The sequence below is a fragment of the Pleuronectes platessa genome, chromosome 6 (assembly GCF_947347685.1).
Source record: "Pleuronectes platessa chromosome 6, fPlePla1.1, whole genome shotgun sequence".
Lineage (NCBI taxonomy): Eukaryota > Metazoa > Chordata > Actinopteri > Pleuronectiformes > Pleuronectidae > Pleuronectes > Pleuronectes platessa.
This window is the reverse complement of record NC_070631.1, coordinates 3,785,320-3,807,094: the sequence shown is the minus strand read 5'-3', so window position 1 is coordinate 3,807,094 and position 21,775 is coordinate 3,785,320. Positions and strand designations below refer to the sequence as shown.

Here is a 21,775-nt window from a genome sequence, read left to right as displayed (position 1 = left end):
TCAGCTTGTTTAACACCTTTCTACAAATTGAGTCAAGCTGAAGTCTGTCGTGTCGTTTTTAAAAACCACAGCCAAGGATGTTGTGTTGTTTGTGTTGTTTTGTTTGTTAGCAGGATTACGCAAAAACTACTTGAAGGATTGACCTGAAACTTGGTAGAAAGAGGCAGGGTGGGTCATGAGAGACCCAATGACAGTATGGATCTGGATCAGGGGGAAGGAGCCAGGAATTGTTTTTCACTTACTTCAACATAGTGACTGAATAGTTCATGGATGCTGATTAATTAAAATACATCTACAAGGAGCCTTTGCAGAGGAAATCACTCTACTGAGGCCCCTCAAGTTTAAAATGTGTTTTCGCCGTTACACTGAGCCGGTGTTCTTTCCTCTCAGAGACACACCAGTGGAAATACCTTGTGTTTGTACCTCGTCTACAACATCATCCCTTGACACTTCCTGACGTGTGACCACAGAAGCACCGTTGCACCAGATCCTGGTTGGAGGAACCGGCAGGAAACAAAGCTGCGGCACAGATAAGGCTCGGGGCCAGATGTGCAGCTTCAACTGTCGCCGTCATTCTGGTGCCCACATGTGTACGCACACAAGGACAAGGGAGGAGAGGTTTGGGGGGGGGGAAAGGCAGTTAGAGAAGGGGTGTGGAAAGAGAGAGAGAGAGAGAGAGAGAGAGAGAGAGAGAGAGAGAGAGAGAGAGAGAGAGAGGGTGAAGGAGTGGGACCATATAAAGAGCAACAGAACACAAGCCACGCTTTATCCTGCTTGACTGTCCCGCTCACTCAGTCCTCACAGGAAACTCCCAACCAACTTCCACCCCCCCCCCTCCAGCCTCTGCCCTCACTCTCACTCACTCGCCCGTTACTCACCAACACTCCTTCGCTCTCCCACACAGTCCCACCGGCTGCTCGGACTCCAACCAGAGAGGATGGCTGCGTCCACGTGGAGAATGAATCGGCTCTGGAGGAGGATGGCGGGAGTCCTGGTGCTCTGCGCTCTGCTGCTCAGCAGTGAGTACTCTTCACATCTCTAACTGTGCTATCCTCTTCTTCCATGTTCATTGTGTTTCTCCACACCGAGGCTTGTGCTGCTTGTGTCTGATTTGACTTTTTTGGGGGTTTGTTTTTCCTTTACACATTCTTTGACATTATAGACCCAGACTCTTTACTCACAGTAGTTGTGGGGGGGGATTGCTTTGATGTGTTTAGCCATGAGGGTGCAGACAGATGCAGAGAGAAATGGTTAACAGGGGGGGGGCAGCTGCAGACACAAAGGGGGCATGTTCACGAGTGGAAAGTTGCAGTTGAGAATAATTATGTTTTACGTCCTGCAGTGCACCTGGGTGGAGCTAACATGAGTTTGAATACTCACACACACACACACACACACACACACACACACACACATCTCTGGTGAGTTGTATAGATTGTAAGATACTTCAAGCGCATGTGAGCTGCACGTGTGCTACGTTCAACAAAGCGCCCACACAGCACATGGATTCAACAGAGAGCAAAAATTGCATCTGTAAACATCTGCCTGCAGACGTGCTAACAGTAAATATGTGAGTGTGTGTGCGTGTGTGTGTGTGTAAGTGTGTGTGTGTGTGTGTAATCACGTGGATGTGAGTGGACGCACTGGGGCAGTCTCGAGGCCTGATGCTAATTGCAGGGTGATGTGTGGCCTGGGCAGTGCTGCTTCCTCGCTGGTTGTAAAGCAGCTCTGCTCCTGGTAACGACTTCTGCAGAGCCGCCGGTAAATGCGGTAAATGTCAGGAGTGACCTTGGAAGGGGGGGGGGGGGGGGGGGTGGGGGTTCCACACACCGATGAAAATAACCCGGGGTTTACTCCGAGAGGGAAAAGATCATGAGATGGCGGAACGTGTTCGCGGTGTGCACGATAAACAGGCCCAGGATCAGCAGCTTTAACAGATGGTAATTAGATTTTACATGGAAATCTAATTACTCCAGGTTCTCCCCCCCTCTAAGAAATTAAAGGCATGATACAGGAACAACATGTTAAATATCACTTGTGTTGTTTGTTTACCACTGTTGGTGTCTGTGAAGCAGACAAATATTACCCTATGACACACCCCTGTGCCCAGCCAACCAGGCGTAGTTGTGTTGTTTTCCTGTTTCAAATAGAAACTTGAAATAGGGTCTTTCCCTGGCACCCGCCTTTCACCCCTGCTTTTGATTTTTAGCAGATTTGTCCTTTAAGAATTCCGCAAGTGTGTTGTCTCGTGTGCGTTGAATCATCCTCAGTTATTTACCACATCCAGCAGCCCCCCCCCCCCCCCCGCTCACATGCTCCTGCCTCACTGTTGACACTTTGCAGGGGCACGGCCACATTTGGCTCTGAGAGACGTTTTGTCTCGTAACGATTTTCTTGGATCTAGATCCGGCCTCTTTATCTTTATATCTCCTGGTCTATTTCTGTTTTTGGTGTTTGGAACATTTTGCACCAGCAGCCGAGTCACAAGAGACGCTCTGTCTCCTCATGGACTCTTTTTACAATATAGGACTATGTGACTGTATATGGGTCAGAGGTCTGATGACGTCCACATTCTCAGACAAGGACACAGACAGTTTTAATGTTTCATGCTTCATTATGACCGTCTTGTTCCAATGAAGAAGACTCTTTGTTAACGAGCCTCGGCCCCATTTCCCAGTTTTTTATTGAAGTTGTTCAATTTCAGTGTAAGAACCTTGATGGTGCAAAACAATGAAATAGTTCACTAAGAAGTGAGGAATCTTATTATAATCCTACACATCTGTAGATAGGGGCCGTGTCTTCTCTCCATCCATCTTTGTTTTGATCACTTGACTATGACTCTCATTCACAGACTCCATATTGATTCGGACCTGATCCATATCTGTGGTAACAGATGTTAGTTTGAGTCTAGTTTGGTCTGTGGAGTAGTTTTTAATTTAAGTCCATGTCGTGTTGGTTTGTGTTACCATCATGCACTCTCCCCGCCGGCCTCCATATTGTGCAGAAGAACACAAATCAACACACAAAATGCTGCAACAACTGCCGTAAAGAATGTATCAAAGATTGGGGCCCAATCCAAAATGGTGACACTTTGAATTGATATATTTCCTCACATCGCGGACTCCTAATATGAACCATAGAAAAACAGCCAACTCATTTCACAGAGGCTTTGGATGTAGCACTCGTCCAGATGCAGAACCAATCTGAACCAGAATCACAGGCGAGCTGACGTCACACACACACATCACACGTCTGTGATGTGTGTGTCTACAGCTCACTCTGTAACATCTATAACATCTGCAGCTGCAGAACGTATCAGCAGAAACAGGGATTCACACAAACAGGAGCACGAGGACAGCAGAGTGGATGTGAGGGCAGGATGCAGGAGACCTGAGCCTCTGATGCTCTGGATTGGTGAATGTGTTTGACTTTTGTTTATCGGAGCAAACGTCCTCGTCACATCGGAGCAGGCTGATCTCCCCGACTCTCAGGCAAACACTGACTTAGTTCATGGCCCCTGCTTCCCATGGCAGTCTCTCAGTGGTTATGCAGTCGTGCAAATATGTGGCAGCGGAATGGGCACGCACTGCGATGCTGGATGATGTCATGCAAAGCGTCTTGGAGTATGCTGGAAGCCGTCTCTCTCTCTCCCGCCCTCTCCCTCTCTCTTGATCCCTCTCTCAAGGCTTCCAGGGGAAAACCCGGGCCTTGGAATCTGCTCTGGAGAAAAACATCTCGTCTCATCGTTTCATCATTCATCTGAAATGCTTCCCTTTTATGAAGTCAGGGGCCTCGGGCGGAGGAGAACGAGCTGTGACACTAAACCACATTAAACCAGAGTCAGAGCTCAGTAGATTTTCTTTTGATCGATGCACGTCATGAAAACTGTCATAAATCCTCAACGCTGATTGGATTTTCATAAAAGAAGATGAGCAGGGAGAGTAGAATCCAGCTGGCGAGGGCACAGATCTTTGTTTTTCTCAGACAGCTTCGCCCTGCCAACGCAAACAAGCACACAATATTGCCACTCTCTCTCTCTCTCTCTCTCTCTCTCTCAGGGCCCTCAGCTATATTGACATCAGCATTCCTTCACTCCCGAGCTGTGATGAGGTTTGATTCACGTCATCTGTTGGAGGGCGTGGGTCTCTTCTGTGTAAGCCTTGGCAGATAGCGGTCTGATGTCAGCGCGGGTGTGTGTGTCCGCTGGGGCCCCCGAGGTTACGGCTGAGGGCCCACGTGAGCTCTCAGAGTAATTAAACCCGGAGCCTGTGTTCTGTCAGCGAGTCTGCAACTGAAATCATTCAAATATTCTCAAAAGACACATGATCCACATGATGCACGTGACATGTTTCTGTTATCTCATCGGCCGGGTCTCGTCAGCATGACACACCGAGAGGGGAGGACGCTCTCCTTTCTGACTTATCTTCATTTCAATCCGACTCCATTCCAAAGAAAACACATTCACGATAAGAAAACAACAAAAACACCACGAAACTAAATGATCATCCAGGAGAAGGAGTCGACTGAGAAACAGATCGTGGAGCAACAATATTTACCTAGTGGAACGATCTTAATGAAAAGCAGACGCCGCTCGCATTCAGATCTAACTTTTTTCCAATTACTGCTGTTCTGGTGAGCTTATTGTTCCTTGTTCCCCTGGCACCCCGCTGCAATTTTACAGCTGTTTGGTTTTACCACTAAAGTGGATGGGGAGGAGGGGGGGGAAAGTCGCCTTCTCTTCCTCCCGATTCTCCTTCATTCTCTTGAAAACATTTGGCAGCAGCAGCAGCGTCCGGGCCGAGAAGCTGCAGATATCCCTGCTCGGGTCTGAGTAGCGGCCCTATAAGACTAAAGTGTGTGTTCCTGGGAAGCTTCTTTTCTCATCCCTGAGTTTTCACACTGGCTCAGAACTCAAACTCCAGCAACACACAGTGATCCTCCGTGAGTGATCCTGGGGATTTTGCGATGCCAAAAACCAGAAGAGAGCAATCCACGCAGAAAAAGGCTCTTGAGTGCAAGTTGGATACCCAGACAGGGCTGTCTTTATAGAGGGGGGGGGGGGGGTAGTGGATCCCCTGGGGAATAAAAACACTTAATGAGCCTTGACTGAGGCCTTTTGACTGCCAGAATAATTGCTCCCGGTAATTCATGTTCAGTAAAAAAGCCGTGTTGTGTTGCAGCCAAGCATCTTAATTGAAAACACAAGACTGTTTTTGACACAATGTCCATTTTGCACTGTATGTGTGGAGGCATGTGGAGAAACACAGCGTGTGTGATTCCGTGCAGAGGAAACTGCAGAGTTTAGAGTTTGATTATTGGTGTTATTTCTCAATCGTGTTATTTCTCAATCCCCCCCCCCCCCCCCCCTCCCACTTCGTCTCCCTGGCCTCAGTCGGATCAGAACCAGATTGTTTCGGACTCTATCGGTTTTTATATCCTTTTACAACCTCTCCCCACAAAGTCTCGTGTAAAAACAGCAGCTGGAATCTGTCCATGGACATCTGCTGCCGGAGCCCGGGCCTGGTTCTGAGTCAGGGAGGGGAGAGCGGCTGCAGCCTCTCGGAGCAGCTGGTGGTTCCACTTTCTGATCTGCTAACAAAATGGATGGACTGTTTTGGAAGCAGGTTTTAAGTTTCACGGCCCCGGCTAAAACTATTTTAATGACTGAAATTAGGGGTTGAATAAAAACAATGGTCGGTAGCTGCTATCCATCATAATGTTACCATCTCTTTCTTCCTTTTTCCCTCTATTTGGGGTTTTTGAAGTGGTGCATTAAGGAAAGAGAGAAACTGAATCACTGGACTCCAGAGCCCTGCAGCCTCTCTGCCGTGGGGTTCTGTGTTCCAGCGCCGGGTGCATGTTATCTGCCGCCCTCAGCGTGTTCACCTCTGCAGAGGTCACCGCACGTCGTGTGCTGTTACAGCCACATCCTGTTAGAGGCTGTGCATGAACAACATTCCAGATCTGTTGTTAATTCCTCTTACGCTGTTTTCAAACTGATCTCCCATGTTTTGTTAAGGAACACCGGGGGTGTGGGGCAGGGTGGAAAAGGGTCAAGTCCTGCCACTCGTCTGCTCACAAGTCAAAATAGTTCTCATGTTCAGGAGCCCGAGTGGTGACTGTGGAGCACATGGAGGAGGAAGCAGCAGTGAAGTGGGTCTGTTCTCTGTGGCTCCAGTTGGTGGATGTTTGTTTCTGTGATTGCAGGAACTGGTATTTCAGTCTAAAGGAAATTATTAGTTTATCAACACAAACACTTTTGTAATGGATGAAGATTTGCTGCTTTGCTCTCTTTGAGTTGGACTTCATCTTGACACATGCAATGATCCCTGTTCGCCTTTATTATCATTTCACGGAATAACCGATTATCATAATTGCTTTACTTGCTGTCTAAAGCTCATCTGGGCTTTTTTGTTATAGCTGCTATGAGTGAATTAAGAGAACTGGATGAGATGAGACTTTAGCTTCTTCTGTGGACGTGTGCACTGGGAGGTGGTGGATCTGCGACGACAGCAGGGTGGGTCCCATCACCACAGCCAAGTTGTTTTCTCAGCGGTCTGGGTGGAGGTCGAAAGCGAGTCCCAGGATTCGGAGTTAAAGCTTTCTCTCCTCACGCATGATGTCACCGGTCTGACGGCTCTGTGCCAGTGCAGCACATGTGCTGGGAGTGATGGCCGGAGTTCCCTGAGGAGACTTCACCGCAGCTGCGTCGCTCCCCAGTTCATCGGGACTCCTCCCCAGTGTCCCCAGAGAGGAAGCAGGCCTCCACTTTAAACACCACCAGTGACGGACGTCTGTCCCCGGCTCACACCCTCCCACTGCCCCCGGCTAATCAGGGGTGACACTGTTTGTTTTTGCTGCCATGTACTCACATAAATCTGAGCGCCACAGTAGGCCATTACATAGCGGGTGGACTGGGACAGGCGGTGAGCGACACAGATGATATCTGACGTGAGCACACAATCTGTCGGGCTGTGATATGAAATCAGCTGAAATGACCTCGCTGATTTCAAACTGCATCACCACAGGCGCCAGCGGCACAATAAAGAAAATCACAAATCCTTTCAAAGGTCCAAAACCGAGAGAGAAAGAGAGTTTTAGTTGTGTGGGTGCAGCCGTCGCCTCCTGGAGGTTATGATAACAGTTTACTCCACCAGAGAACAGGCAGCAGCAGATAGTCAGGGAGGTCAGGAGAGGCGTGCAGTCCGACCAATCACAGAGCTTCTGTTTCTTTCTTGAGATTTCTGTCTTCCTCAGACACAGAGAAGTGTCAGGGCAGGAGATCAGGCTGTGTCCTGCAGAGCTGGACCTGAAACTCAAATAGAGCTTCGCTGAGATCAACAAAAATGACCTCATTCATTTCTTCATGTTGTGAGGAGCAGCTGCCCAAAGTTAATGTTTCCAGTGAGGTGTGGTTTTCCTTGTTTTTGGCCTCGCACACGTGTCAGCTACGTAGGCCCTGTGCGTGTGCGTGTGTGTGTGTGTCTGTGTGTCTGTGTGTGTGTGCGTGTGTAGTGTAGACTGTATTTATGTTTTGCTTTTCCAGTCTTATCATCCACTCAAAGCACAAGTCCTATTCACACAGTGCTTCTACACGCAGGACCTTTTCTATTTTGTTTCTCCATCGTTCAAAACTTTCATAAACAGACAGCGGCTTGAGTCTCTTGCTCAAGGACACTTCAGAATGGGTGTCAGGGATCGAACCACCGACCCTCTGGTTAGTGGACGACCATCTGAATGTCCTGATCCGCAGCCGCCCTGTGCCAGCATGCGTTTGGGTGTGTTTGAGAATCGGTGAATGGATTTAGAGTTGGAGGACAGTTGAAAAGAGGTTCTCTGGAGGGAAACAGAACCAATTGACTTCATTATGTTAATTGATGATAAGAAACAGTTCCCCCCTCCCCCCCGCTCTCCAACCATAGTCTCAACATCTTGGAAATATACGATTTCCATCCTGATGCAGTTAAACCCAGGAAACCTCACATCTGTGTGTGTTTGACTTCCTCTCAGCCTCAGAATGTGATTCATCAGAGTGGACCACCACATTCTGTGTTCTGGAATCCAAGGAATGAGTGATGCTGTGCAGTGCACGGTTGTTTCTCTGTATAATGTAGACGTATATGTACAGTGTGAAGTTCCTGACAAGGGTCTGGTTTGTTTAAAGACCTGGTGTCTGTTATATTTATCGTGTAACTGACTTTTTTGAGTGTTTTAACTTTCCATAGTGAAGAGCAACTGCAACTCATCCCAGCAACACTTCGATTAAATGAGAAAAAGAAAACATTTTTATTGTACTACATAAACCAAATCACAGTCGTAATTTGCCGATTAAATATTTACATTCATTTTGCCCCATATTTGTTTTTGGCCTCGTCCGGCTCCGGGCAGAAGAATACAGCATCAGATCTGTTTCTCTCAGATCTGGGCCTGAGTCATATCCCCTCTTTAACCGATTGAGTTCTCTACATCTGGCAGCGGCTGCTCACCACACACCACGTCCAGGCCTGGAACACCCAGGCTGAGAGCTCCAAGGAGGACAGCCTGGGAAGGAAGCCCACTTGATGGTGCCCAGTGGTGGAGACAGAAGTGAGGAGCAGGATCGACTCGCACTCAGCGGTTGAACAAAGTCTGCAGACTCAGCCGGTTCGCTTTCTGCAGAGAGATGGAGGTTGTGTTTATTTATTGTGTGTGTGTGTGTGTGTGTGTGTGTGTGTGTGTCTGCGTTTGTGTTGAGACAAGAGGCCGGACTGGAAACACAGTGAGATTTCTGACACAGCTGTCTGAGGTGACTGTGTCCACAGTGGTGGAGCGTCGCTGTGTATAGACCTCTGATTGCATAGTGCAGAGTTTAAGCATGGTCAACGTGTGTATATGGTGTGTGTGTCTGTCCGTGTGCATGTGTAGCCATGAGCATATCGACAGTGAAGAGGTATAGGGTTTATTCTGTGATGTGGAAACTGAAGTCAGTTAAATTACAGAACACAAACAGCCTTGGACATTGTTGAGCCGTTTTATCCAACTGTCCAGAAAAACACCCTGTGTGTGTGTGTGGGGGGGGGGGGGGGGGGGACCATGTGTTCCAGGAACTATGTGTTCCAGGAACTTTATAAATATTTGAATGTTGAGGTCGTAATGAACCTCTATGAAAAAGAACCCATTCCTAGAGTCCTTGAAGCAGCAGTTTTGTCTTCGCTTCTTACAAGAATAAAGATATTAAAGTGTCTGCACGGTGTACTGGTGCACCCTGTACTGGTTTCCTTCCTCGCTGAGGGGAGTGCTAAGAGGTGATTGGACTGGATGAAATGGTTTTCAGGGCTCTAGGCCTCGTTAGCGTCTGGAGAAGTTCAACTCTCTCTATTTCTGATGCCAGTTTGGGCCTGAACACAGTGATACGACTTGGGCAGTGAGATCAGGGGAGAAGGGATCACTTGTATAGAATCAGTTTTTATTACATGCATCAGAATATAGGTCAGGATTCCCATTCTTACACCTTTGCCAGGTCAGAGAGGTGTTTAGCACCACCCGACTTAATCCCAGTATTATTACACAAACACGATTTTCCCCCAGAGGACGAATGTGGAGGGAAGAGGCCGTGACCTTTTGACTGAGCAGTTTATTTGCATAGGGTGCAGACGGTGAGAATTAGCCCATGTGTGACCACTAGTTAGCAAACACACATGCTAATAGGTTCTGCCATCTTCAGGTTGGGCACGGCCAAGCTGTTCAAACCGACCCTCTGCCCCCATTCACCCGGTGTGCGTGGTTTGAATTCCATCACAAAATACCAAACATTTTATAACTTGAGAAGAAATTGAATCGCTCGGATTCAGAGAACTAGCTGGAATCCTAGGATTGTTATTTTTTTCCCCATATTTAACCTTAATAGTCCATCTAGTGGATTCTGGATTCTTGGACTAGACGTCATCACTAAAAAGCCAAAAGCTGATGTATTTCCTTCACTATGTTCCTTCCTCTCTTGCTCTCCAATACCTGCCGCCAAGCTAAACTTGCTCAAGGGCTTCAAGTCACCAAACCTTGTCCCTTAACCACACATTCACATGCATGAGACCCAAACTATAGGAGCTACTGTTTAATCCCAAAACTTGAACATGAGCAGGATTATCCCCTGAATTGAAGTTGGACAAAGTTATCATAGAGTTATAAGATGTTTTTCTTTTGACTGTTCAGTTTGATTGTGTGTGGGGGGGGGGAAGCCACAGTGTCTGACTTTTCAAATATTGGAACAAAAAAGTGTTGCTATACCGAGCAGATGTTTTCATCAAAGAGCTTTGATTCATCAGATGAATGTGAAAGTGTTAATGTTGCTCTCTCTCTCTCTCTCTCTCTCTCTTTATCTCCCTCTCTCCCTCCCTCCCTCCCTCCCTCTCTCCATTCCTTGCAGATGAGGTGGTATGTCAAGATGACTCAACAGCAGCAGCCGAGGACATGTCTACAGCCATTCCCACCGCCGGCGCCGACGCTGGTAGGAACCTTGATAAAGGAGATTTGAGATTAGCAGTGGCTATTTTGAGAAGTTATTTTCAAAATTCCGATTTTCCCTGAATCTAGTGACGGACACCTTCACATTTCATACTTCCCAATTCCCATCCAATATGTTCCTGTGTATAACATCCTTGTCTGGTGGATTGTGTTCCTAGTGACCGATGCTGCTGCTCCAGATGCTGCCGCTCCAGATGCTGCCGCTCCAGATGCCTCCGCTGCCCCGACTGCGCCTGACTCTGCGACTGCAGGAGGTCAAGACTCTGCAGCCACTGTGGTTTCTGGAGGTACCCCATTCCCAGCAACTGTTAGAGCCACTGAAATGATTCCAGACAAGTTGGACGGGGACGCCTCGGGGACGACCGTGTCCCCCTCCGACAGCAACAACGGGATAGACGCAGCCGCTGGTGGCTCTAGTGGCGTTAAGTTGGTGATGGTGAGTAATGAGTAAACGCTGCCTTTCTATTGTAATGGACGAAACATTCCACATTCCCTGTCCTCTCCTGAACTCCTTTATCGATCTGTCTCCCCAGCCTGATGTGAAGTGTGTTGGAAAAGAGGACATCCAAGAGAGCAACGCCGTCAGGGCCGTGGTGGTGACGGAAAATTGCGTGAGTCTATCTCTATACTATGATTTTTAAAAGTAAGATTTCAACCTGCCACCAACTCTACAGCAGGACCCTGCTCCACTGCCAAACGCAGGCGGCATCGAACCAACAACCTGCTGAGATTTGATCCCGCAACATTTAAAACCTCAGTGAACTGGGAGCTGAGACCATCTCCGGTATCAAAGTAATCCAGCGGCATCTAGTGACACATTCATTTCTTACAGGGGACCTTTATCACCCCCCCCCCCCCCCCCCCCGCCTGCACCTTCCAGAGGAAATAGCTCACTCTTCATAGGAGAGTAAGATTAATGTGCTTTTAAAGAGCCACAGTTGGAGATGCAGCCCCTGATAAAGGCAGATCTTTTCTCAGACATTCCTCGGGCGTTGTAAATCTGGAGACTGTGTGTTCCTGGCAGGAGATAAATGAAGAGGACGACTAACGTTTCCTCTCCTGCTCCGAGCTCCTCGGGGCCAGAGGAGGAATTGTAAAGGGTGTGGTTTCATTTAGTGATGTTTTTTTTTCTTCTTTTTATAAGGCGAAAAAGCTTTTACTACAAAAAGAGGTGTTTTTCAGGTTTTGTCCCGAGAGGAAGACGAGGAGTTAGATATCAGCCCGGATAGAAAACGTGGTGTTTGGAGCCGTTTTACGACACAGTTATCGTAGCAGGTCGGATTCCGGTCTGCTTACTTTACATTAGCCTCCATTTGGGTCCTCACTGTAACATCCACCGAGCCAGGACCAGCTGCAGAAGTGATCTGTCCGGCTCGGCCTGAAGCTAAACATGGGCGCGCTGATCCAGAGGCCCGAGCCAGATGTTGATTAGTTAAAAAAAACCAGTGGATGGCTGAATTAAAGAGCTGGAACACATTTAACAAAGCAACAACGATGCAAGGTTGTTCAGTGTCGCATTAGACCTTTGTGTTGTTGACGTGTCCTTATCGAATTTGATGCCGTGAACTCGTCTGACTCCGGTTGTCGGAGCCACGTGAGGTCAACCCCAGTGAGGATGAGATTCCTGAGAGAAAGATGAGCAGCGTGTGATGGGTCACAAGTGACACAGGCAGATGGAAGAGGATCCACGGGAGTGATCTCTCCGAGTCCTCCGCCCTTCCTCACCGATCAGGACGTTACTGAGGAGTCCAGCTGCGGCTCCACTCCCAACTTACTGAGGATTCGGGGGGTTTGCTCCCAGCGGTCCTGTGGGAACACTGGGAGCTGTCTGCATCGCATTACAGAAAATGAAGAGCGCGTTCCCAAATCACAAAGCGTAACGTTGTGCAATGGGGTGATATCATAGTTCAGGGTGAAGGTGGGGGAGGAGAAGGTGTGGTCAGCAAGTTTTCCATCCGACTGCTTTTCGTCTCCATTACGCACACGAAGGCAGAAGTGCACTGATGGTCAGGAACATCAAAGTTTAACTGGTTTGCAAGTTTTGAGTTGAGGAAAATTAACTATATTATAATACAAATCTCACGTTATTGCTCGTCTGGGTTTATCCAGAGAGTTTTTGATTGTACAAGTGGGGTATGAATTGAACACTCATCGTCTTCCATCCTTTCTCACAGGAGGTATCCAAAGGCATTATTCAGGATAACCCTGCAGGCTGGTGCAAGGCCGAACCCTGCAATCTGAATATCTTCCAAGACGGCAGCAACATGCTGGTGACCAGTGATGATGGTGAGGACTGATGATACAGTATATGACACTTATTGGTTGTTCTTTGGTTTTGGAGCAGCACTGATCTATTTCTAATGTTTGTTTCCCCTGCAGCTAAGGCGGGAACTTTGGCTGCAGCTCTCCAGAGTGCCGGTCTGAAAGAAAAGGTGAGATAAGCACCGGATGACGAGTGAAATGAACTCAAGTTTATTATGACCTGGGTTATTTCTCAATCAACATTAATTCTCCACTGGTGAATTTACAAACCTCCTTCTTCTGACCACGATGTCATCTGTTTCCATGTTGTTCTCAGCTGGGCGTGACGAGCACTGAGACCCCTTCATCGTCCGGCTCCTCCGTGTTCGTCGGGGTTCTGGTCACCGGTCTGCTCGCCGCCATCGCCATCACTGTCGGCTTCTTGAAGTGCCAACGCAGGGCCGACCCCAAGGGAGTGAGGCTGGTGAGAAGCTTTTCTCATGTTCTGTTCAGAGTCAATGCACTGCTATGTAGCCGAGTTACTGACTTGGTAGTAACTTGCAAATCACATTTTTTCTTTCTGATTTCTTTTCATCTATAATGGTTCTGAAGTAACATCTGTGGGACTTGCATGTGCTGTAGTTATAGATCCTGCAACACTGCATAGATTTGTTCTTGGGGCGAGGTTCACGTCTCCCTGCATCTGGACTCCAAACAGGTCGATTCCCTCACTTCTGAATCGGGTCCTGTCAGTGTTTTAATCAGGCAACGTTGCTGGACGGCTATCAGAGAGAATAGGCTGAGTGGGGGTTGCATCCAAAGACCCACACCCTCCTGATTCATCTGCTGAGCTCGTTGTTTCCTCCCGCAGCTGTTTCTCTGCACCGCTCTCAATATCACATGATGGTGACCACATTAGAGGATGTGGGAGCTCCTGAGGAACAGTGTGTGTGTGTGGGGGGGTTTAAGGATGCATCTGTGTGCAGAACTGTATCTGACCAGTAAATCCACTCTGTCATCTTCAGATTATTTTACTGACCAGCCTTTGAAGTTTTATATCTTACATTCATTGAGTTATTGTTTGGTTTTAAAAGTTTAAATGTAAGAGTTGCTGATTTATTAATACCCAATAAATGTTTTATTGGAAAACTATTATTTATATCTGTAGAAAACACAAAGGAAATGTTTAGAGTAAAGATGATGCATGTTGCAGACAACATTCACAGGACTGCATGTTGGGTACAATCCTAACTTTCGGGGAATTAAAGGGAAATCTACAGATGTAAATAAACAAAGTATCATAACATAAACACCTACATGTGTATTTTTGATGTTTTCTGAAGCACAAAGTCTCAAAAACATTGGTTTTGCCTGTTCAAAGGGTTTTTAGTAGTTTTTCCTTACTCTTGATGAGGGTTAAGGACAGAGGATGTCACACCCTGTTAAAGCCCTATGAGACGAATTGTAATTTGTGAATATGGGCTATACAAATAAAATTACATTGATTGATTGATTGAAGTGTCTCACGTTAATGAAGGGTTAGGGTGTATGAAGATCTTTGTTCTGTTAAAGACGGAGATTTTAATTGACCTTGTCATTGCACACACTAGATATCGAAATCCTAAACTTTTCATCTGGATCCATAGTGAAGGGTCAGTGAAGTGATATTGATATGCAGGTTATTTTCATAGATCCATAACGAGATTCTGGATCTGTTCTGTGTTTGCAGGCGGAGGAGGCCTACCCCGTGGACCAGGAGAACCAGGGGAACACCCTGGTGTCTGTGGCCCCCCTCATCCCCCCTCCAGAAACCCAGGAGAAACCCAGCGAGAACGGAGAGGCCCCCGAGGCCCCCAAGACCGAGCCCGCTCCTCCTCCCACCAACGGCCACTCCACCGCCAAGACGGCAGACACCGAGTTGTGAAGTGGACGAAAGACGAATGGCAGCCTATCCCTTCCTCCTCCCTCCTCACCCCCCCCCCCCCCCCCCCCCTACAAACACAACCCCCCGTCAACACACGCCTCTGAAAACCTCCTTCGTTTGGGGAGAACATCAGTTTCAGGGTTGTGTAGTTTAGCGTTTAATCAACACTGGCTCCTACCACGACTGAAACCTCTGGAGTCACGAGTCGTCTCCACCCGGCAGTGTCTGTGCTCATCGTCAGCTTCCAAGCTTCAACCAAAACCCTCGATTAGGAAAAACAGAACGAGCTCACGAATGAAATTGTTCCTCGGTTTAGAGAGAAGCCTCGACAGACGGACAGATTGACAGGAAACAAAACCACGGTGCCTTGAAATCTGTTCACAAGCTTCTCAGAGAGAAACCCCATCGAGCTCTCGTCTGATTGTGTTACTGGTGTGTGCGAATGTGTGCGTGTGGCAAATCCTGCACATATGTGTACTTGCATCTGTACTGTAAATATCTAAACATGCGTCTACACAGCTTTTCTCTTCTGCTCACTGTATGTGCTGTGTGCATGACTGATGTGGAGCGACGGGATTGAATGTGCACGTGACATTAGCCATTTGAATGTGTAACATTTTTGTAAAATAAGTGGAGTGACGGCTCCCCGAGTTTGAAGGAATTCACCGATCTGCTTCTGCAAAGTGAAGCGAGATCACAAAGTCAACTCATCCACTGTCAGTGTTATTCTCTTTTTAAATATCCTGTATAAGCTCTTTTTACTCTCAGTATTCTCTTGATCAGTGTGTATAGTATGGTGACTCTGTCCGGTTTGTATTCTGTGTACTTTTCGTTATCATGTGCCCAAAGAATTTTGTCATTTCATAGCTTGTGTTGTATTATAACATTGGACTCTGTGGCACCTCTACCATGTTCCATCCGGCTCATACACAAAGATGCTCAGGTGCTACGACGGAGATAAACAAGCATCTTGTGTCTGATTGTTTTTCTTTCCTCTGCTTTAAGACAAACCAGGGAGGAAAGCACAAAAGGAAAAAAGTCATTTTTGCTTTTCATTGCTAACATTCCAGTGTGATTATCTCATTCTTCTTTCGCACCATGTGGTTTGAATTTGATTTAACATGAAAACAAATAAAGAAAAGTAAAAAGTAAACAACGTTTGATGAACTGTCTTTTTTTTTTTGTCCCTGCCTCGTTTTTATTCAAAAAAAGAAAACATCCATCATAAAAAACTAAAAGAGTCAAACGTGCATAAATACATACGCCTGGAATTTAAATCCCACACAGCCCATAAGGTCACACAGCTGGTTTGGATAAGCTGTAGTAATGACATCACTTCACACAGTGAGTTTGCCTGGCGTGGGTGGGGCAGTGAAAACATCCCCCAGCTGCCTCTCCTCCACACGCTCAATGAGCTCCATGTCACTGCAGCCTCCACTCACTCGTCCATCACGTTGTATATTTAAGTTTTCATCCTCTCACCGTCCACATGTACACGACAGTGTGACCGAGTTCATCTCCCCTCAATCCACACCCTGTCCTTCATCACGAGATCCGGCCCGATGTGAATTCCCACCCTGCCCCTGGAAAATATTTCCTCAAGGCCATTTAGCGGCCGCGTGAAACTGTCCCATCATCACGTTAAGCCACAACTCATCAAGAAGCAGATAATATACACATAAATACATCGAGTCCAATGTCTTCATCTATAATCTGAGACCGGCCAACTTCTCCACAGCTCAAATTTAAACCGTGTTAATCCCTTAGGACATGAATGTTACTGTATATCCCGGTATTTGTAACATATTTGACCTTGAACTCTGTGAAGTGAGTCCTCAGCTACGATCATCTTACTCTACACAGCCTCTGACCGACCTGAGGATATCGAGTGCACGGCTCCTCTCTCCCCTCTGTTGAACTCAAAGGTTAAAGTCACACACAAAGAACATCCATATTTTCTCATTTACTCCTCAAAGTATCAAGCCATGCACATAACCCACCTCTGTCCATCTGTTTGTTTGTAAATCGTTTTTTACGTGTCGGCATTTTCACAGATTTCCTAGAGAATAATTCATTGGTGTAGATGAAAAAAACTGATTTCTAAGAGTCTGTGCAATTTGGTGCCGCTTGATTAGGACGGATGTGCTTATAGGCCGAGCTCACCGTGTGGGTGCGCTGCATCAAACTGGACATGTGCATCAAAGTTCTTCTTCAGCTTAGTAAAGATCTTTCTTCTTTGTTTTAGTTCATTGAGTCGAGACACTACGGGAAAAAACATTGTTTTTCTTCGTCTTTCAGAAACACACAAAACGCACATTTTGTCGAGTTGCATCTGTACATTTCCCCTTAAATTCTCCAGAAGTTGGCTTTGTGCTCAGCAGTACTGTGAGTTGTCTGCACCATGTAATCGCAGGTGTCAAGTGGGTTATTGGCTCCAGCCACTGCCACCATCTGTGGAATCTGCTCACAGCAAAGACAGTAAACATTAAACAGCAACATGGAGATGTGTGGATTATGCAGAGGCCTCATTATGAGCTTGTATCACTGGAATAACTCTATGATGAAGAATTAGTCCCTGTGAAGTAAAGCAGGTGTTGTTACTTGTTGCAATAGCTGCTGTTTAATCAGCAGAAGTTTTTTACCTTCATAGCAAAGAATCACAACGATGGAAGGAAGTAACTTAACATCTGTAAAGCTGTGACCCCAATATACAGGCCAAGAGAAGGTATGTGTAACAAATAGCAGAATGTACAGCACAGCCCTACTTTATATAAATATATAAACCACAGAGTTAAGTGATTTGTAATTTGGACCCTTTATATTCCCACCCACCGGCCCCTGCACCTCTACAGTATATCACTCCTAATCTTCTCCTTCGCAGCTTTTCTTCAGTGTCACATAAATCCCCCCCGGCCCCGGCCCTTCTCCCTTCCCCTCCCAGCTCTGAGGTTCTCCCCCCCCCCGCTCCTCCAGTCGGCCAAGAGTCGTGTACGTGCAATGGAATCTGGGATTATAAAAAACAAAACTCAGCTGGTTGTTTTTATTGTGGGGAGGCTCCCCCCATCAACGTAGACACAGCTGCCAACCACGTCATGTTTTTCCCCGGCCCTGCCAAGGCACGCCCCTTCCCAGCTCATTGATGGTAAGATAATATTGGGCGGAATGGAAGGGTGGGAGGAAGGGGGGGGGGGGGGGGGGGGGGGGGGAGAGCACACGAGAGACCGAGCGGGACCCTGAGGTCAGGAGGTGTCGTCTGCACATTCAGCCTCGGGATGAAAATGAAGAGAGGATGAACTCGCAGGTTCACGAGAAGGTTGAGAGGAAAGGATCCTGCAGGAGAATCATTCGAAACCTAAAACGTGAAATATGAAACACATGAATACAACTTAGAGAATGTTTGTCTACTTTGTTCCTCTCCTATAGTGATTCTCAAGGGAATTAAATATAAGACACATACAGGTAATATCCAACCACTAGCCAGGACTTGAAATCCTTCTATTTTTTATATCCTAGCCTATAGAAAGGGTCTTTACTAGTAGTAGTAGTAGTGGGAGGAGGAGGAATATTCATAGTAGTATTAGTATTTTGTTGTGATTATTATTTTTATAAATTTTTTGAGCAGAGACTTTTGGCCTCCACCTGCAGTAACCAATGTTGGCCACTCGGGGCAGCAGATGGAGCACACCTGTATAATCCAGCTCATCAGCAGCGACTCACCTGTTGGCACTTCCGGTAGATTCGGTGTAACATCAGCATTTCTCTGTCTGGACTCACTCCTCGGGGGAGATAAAGATCTAGCGGCTGATAGCCCCTCCCTCATGTGTTAGCATCGATTTTGATCGGAGAGGTAACGATAGGTAAGAGTTAAATGAGATCTTTGTCTGTTTGAGATTTTCTTTGGGTTTAGCAAAGCTTTTAATTGATTAATAAGGCACATTTAGAAACATTTGATATGTAAAAAGTTAATTCGCGGTGTAAAGTTCACAAAAAATAAAGAAATGGCAGCTTGAAAGGATGAGGTAGAGAAACTAGAGCCATGTATTGTGATGCAATACAACAAACATGTACAAAATATAAGGTTTCTGCAATATTAACTTATTTTACAGAATAAACAATATAGAAAAGATATATTTTTTAAGTTTTACATATTCTTTCTATTGGAGTTTTTATTTATAATCATTTAGAGTAATGTTTATGGTTAAATTGCTTTCATAAAAGTTTCATAACGAGTGGAGAATAACTATTAACTCTGAAATCAAGTAAGACAAGAGAAAGTTTCAGGAAATCCTGCATTTTATTAAAACTTAATGAAAAGTTTTCTCAGTGAAAGGATATTCTTCTCATGCGACACCCTCCCACTGCGTGAACACAACAATTTGTATCCGCCCACACTCACGTAGACATTCTCTCAAAATCTAAAGCACATGATAACTGGGGAGGAATTTAATATAATTTCACATACTTTGAAAAAAAAATAAAACATGCATCATGGGAAATGTACTATGCAGTTTCAAAGCTGGGATCCACATTAAGGGAGGGGCCCTCTCTTAGACAAATATGGGGCCCCGCTGACTAATGTGCACACATGAGGGAGTGACTAGACACATGTTAGCGTTTCGTCAGACAGACGTTCTAAAGGCTGTTTAATCTTAATCGGTAAATGACTCTTTTACACTTTAGTCTGTGTTTTATGAGTTTGTACTTTATATTAATAAACGATATCTGTGGAGGTATTCTGCTCTGAATCGTCTTCACATAATAAAATGGAAGAAAAAGCTCTGATGAACAAAAGATGCAAATTGAATAACCTTGAACTGAGTTGTGTTGTCTCCATAGACGCCTAAACAACAAATAACAATGGAAAGTTGATCTGCTGCCTGTTTCCTGCACGGCGCTCTGTGCTGTCATCTGTCGAACACCAACATCTGCTGTAGGAAACAATCTGGAAAGCATCGTCCCTCTTTTCCAGTGATGCAACCGACCATAGATGCATCACACCCTGTAGTAAACTGCAGGGAAGAGTCTGTGCACTGGATTACTGCAAACTGGTGTTAATGTACAAAAGCTGACGTCAGTGTTGCAGACAAATCGCACAACAACACTACAAGTTGTTAAAGGTCTAATTTACGAGGCTGACAAAACAAATTGTTCTAATTGATTCAAAATACTTTTTCAAATGAAATGTGCATTTAAAATGTACACACATTGATATAAGCTCATACACAACACACATTGCATAACTATATATACTGAAAGTGATATACTGTATATATTTCCACATTGTAATACTCCTTACTTCAGATAGAGGGCAGCACGGAGCAGAGAGTGGAGTCTGACAACTTGTTGGGTTAGGATGCCCCCTGCTGTGGCCTTGGGGGCAAACCGAGGGCAAGCTGAAGACATTGAAGTCAAAAAGAAAATAACAAAATGACAAGGAAAACTGAAAGGAAATAATTTGTGTAATTATTGAATCGTGGTTTTTATAAAGTCCTTCCAAATTGTAACTGCAGCCCGGTGGGTGTCTGTTCCACATGTTGTTCTGTCTGTGAACGGTTTATCATGAAGCTGCTTGGTAAACATGAAGGAGTATTAACTTGAACATGATTTAATAAAATGAGAGTAGGAAAACACCTGAAGGTCTTTATAGGATAAACTAAACTTCATTGATCTTACGCAGTTAAACCGAATCATCACCGAAAAACTAATGCATGTGGAAGTATGAGAATAAATTTATGTTTATCAACCTTTTCAAAAGTATAACACTATTGTGGAAGTCTACTGAATGCAAATCATAGTTTTGAGCATTGACTGTTTATAAAGATGGACGACACATCTACAATGAGCTGTCAATTATGATGTGTTCCCCCCGGTTTGATTGAATCATATTACTAGTTAAAACCAAACTTGAATACAAGAGGACAATACTATCTGTTGCTCCATGTCCCATCTGCTAACACGGAGGAGGTGGGATGTGTGACCTCTATACTGCAGCCAGCCTGTGGTCTGCAGGTTAAAAGGTAGAGGACAAACCTAAATGACAGGATTCTTGCAGCTAAAGATCAAATATTTTGGATATTTCTGTAGGTTCTTTATTTCTGTTAATATTTTTTTTAATCTTTCTGTTTTTTTTGTGTTTTGAAGTTGGCTGTGCTCCGGTAGAAACAGGTTATGTCATAAACTCCTGTGCACCAAGTCAACACTGGGAGGTTTGAGTGCTGTGTTGCACCACGTCTGGATAACGGACGCAGTGAATGATTCCACAGTTTGTAATATTGGGTGTCATGCACCTCTTAGGCCACAAGAGTGTAGTGCACACTAGCAAGATGTGCTGGTGATGAAGTGGAAGCAAAACAACACGCACCATCATTATTCTGCCAAAGGATGAATCTGCAGGCGACATAAAGCTGTTGAACAATTAAATCAAGAGTAGCTTTATTGTTTTGTTTATTATGGTAAATATGCACAAATTAATCAACGTGTGTTGTATCATGAGAAATAAGAAATGGGTTGGAGGCAATGGAAGTATTCAAGATGAAATAAAAATAGCTATTAAAGCCAATAGGAACCAAACTGCAGCATCAGGTCACTGCAATGTAGCCAGGCAGGAGGAACCAGGAGGAACGAGGAGGAACCAGGAGGAACGAGGAGGAAACCAGGAGGAAACCAGGAGGAACCAGGAGGAAACCGGTGCATGAAGGAGTCCGTGGAGCCCTGCAGCAGCTCAGCTTGCACAGGAAGTGTCCACGAGTCTGTGGGAGAGTCGAGGGGACGTGTCGCTGCAGTCAGGCCCATCGGGGACAACATGATTCAATCAGGCACGAATCACAGCGAGGAAACTGAACCTGGTCACAGAGTCCTCCTCGTGACACGATTCAAGGTTTAGATTAAAGTGCTCGGATCTATTATGTGAATCTGCTGTATGTAATCTAATAGAAACACTGTGGTTGATTTAATGGATCAAATGAGCTACTTGTTTTTTCTCCCTATCCACTGTGGTCAATGGGGCATCATTGGATGCATCTGTACATTTTAGTTTTATAATCAATGCTTCATTTTACAACTCTATACAATTTTTCTAATAGCGTTATGATGGGTATGAGCCTAAAGGGC

General features: G+C 45.7%; 1 protein-coding gene across 1 annotated transcript; it reads left to right on the top strand.

The window, feature by feature from the left end:
• Positions 1 to 679: 679 nt before the first annotated feature.
• On the top strand, positions 680 to 14,665 carry cd34 (CD34 molecule). Its single transcript, XM_053424645.1, has 8 exons — positions 680 to 1,019; positions 10,403 to 10,483; positions 10,659 to 10,936; positions 11,034 to 11,111; positions 12,675 to 12,786; positions 12,880 to 12,932; positions 13,079 to 13,225; positions 14,471 to 14,665. The coding sequence occupies exons 1-8, from the start codon at positions 938 to 940 to the stop codon at positions 14,663 to 14,665; spliced, it is 1,026 nt and encodes a 341-aa protein (XP_053280620.1). The 5' UTR covers positions 680 to 937.
• The last annotated feature ends 7,110 nt before the right edge of the window (positions 14,666 to 21,775 follow it).

Excerpts from the sequence above, each read along its gene's own strand:
- cd34 (XM_053424645.1), top strand. The coding sequence starts at position 938 with ATGGCTGCGTCCACGTGGAGAATGAATCGGCTCTGGAGGAGGATGGCG. Across the intron at positions 10,937-11,033 it reads GTGGCGTTAAGTTGGTGATG|CCTGATGTGAAGTGTGTTGG; the intron begins GTGAGTAATGAG and ends CTGTCTCCCCAG. Across the intron at positions 12,933-13,078 it reads GTGCCGGTCTGAAAGAAAAG|CTGGGCGTGACGAGCACTGA; the intron begins GTGAGATAAGCA and ends TGTTGTTCTCAG.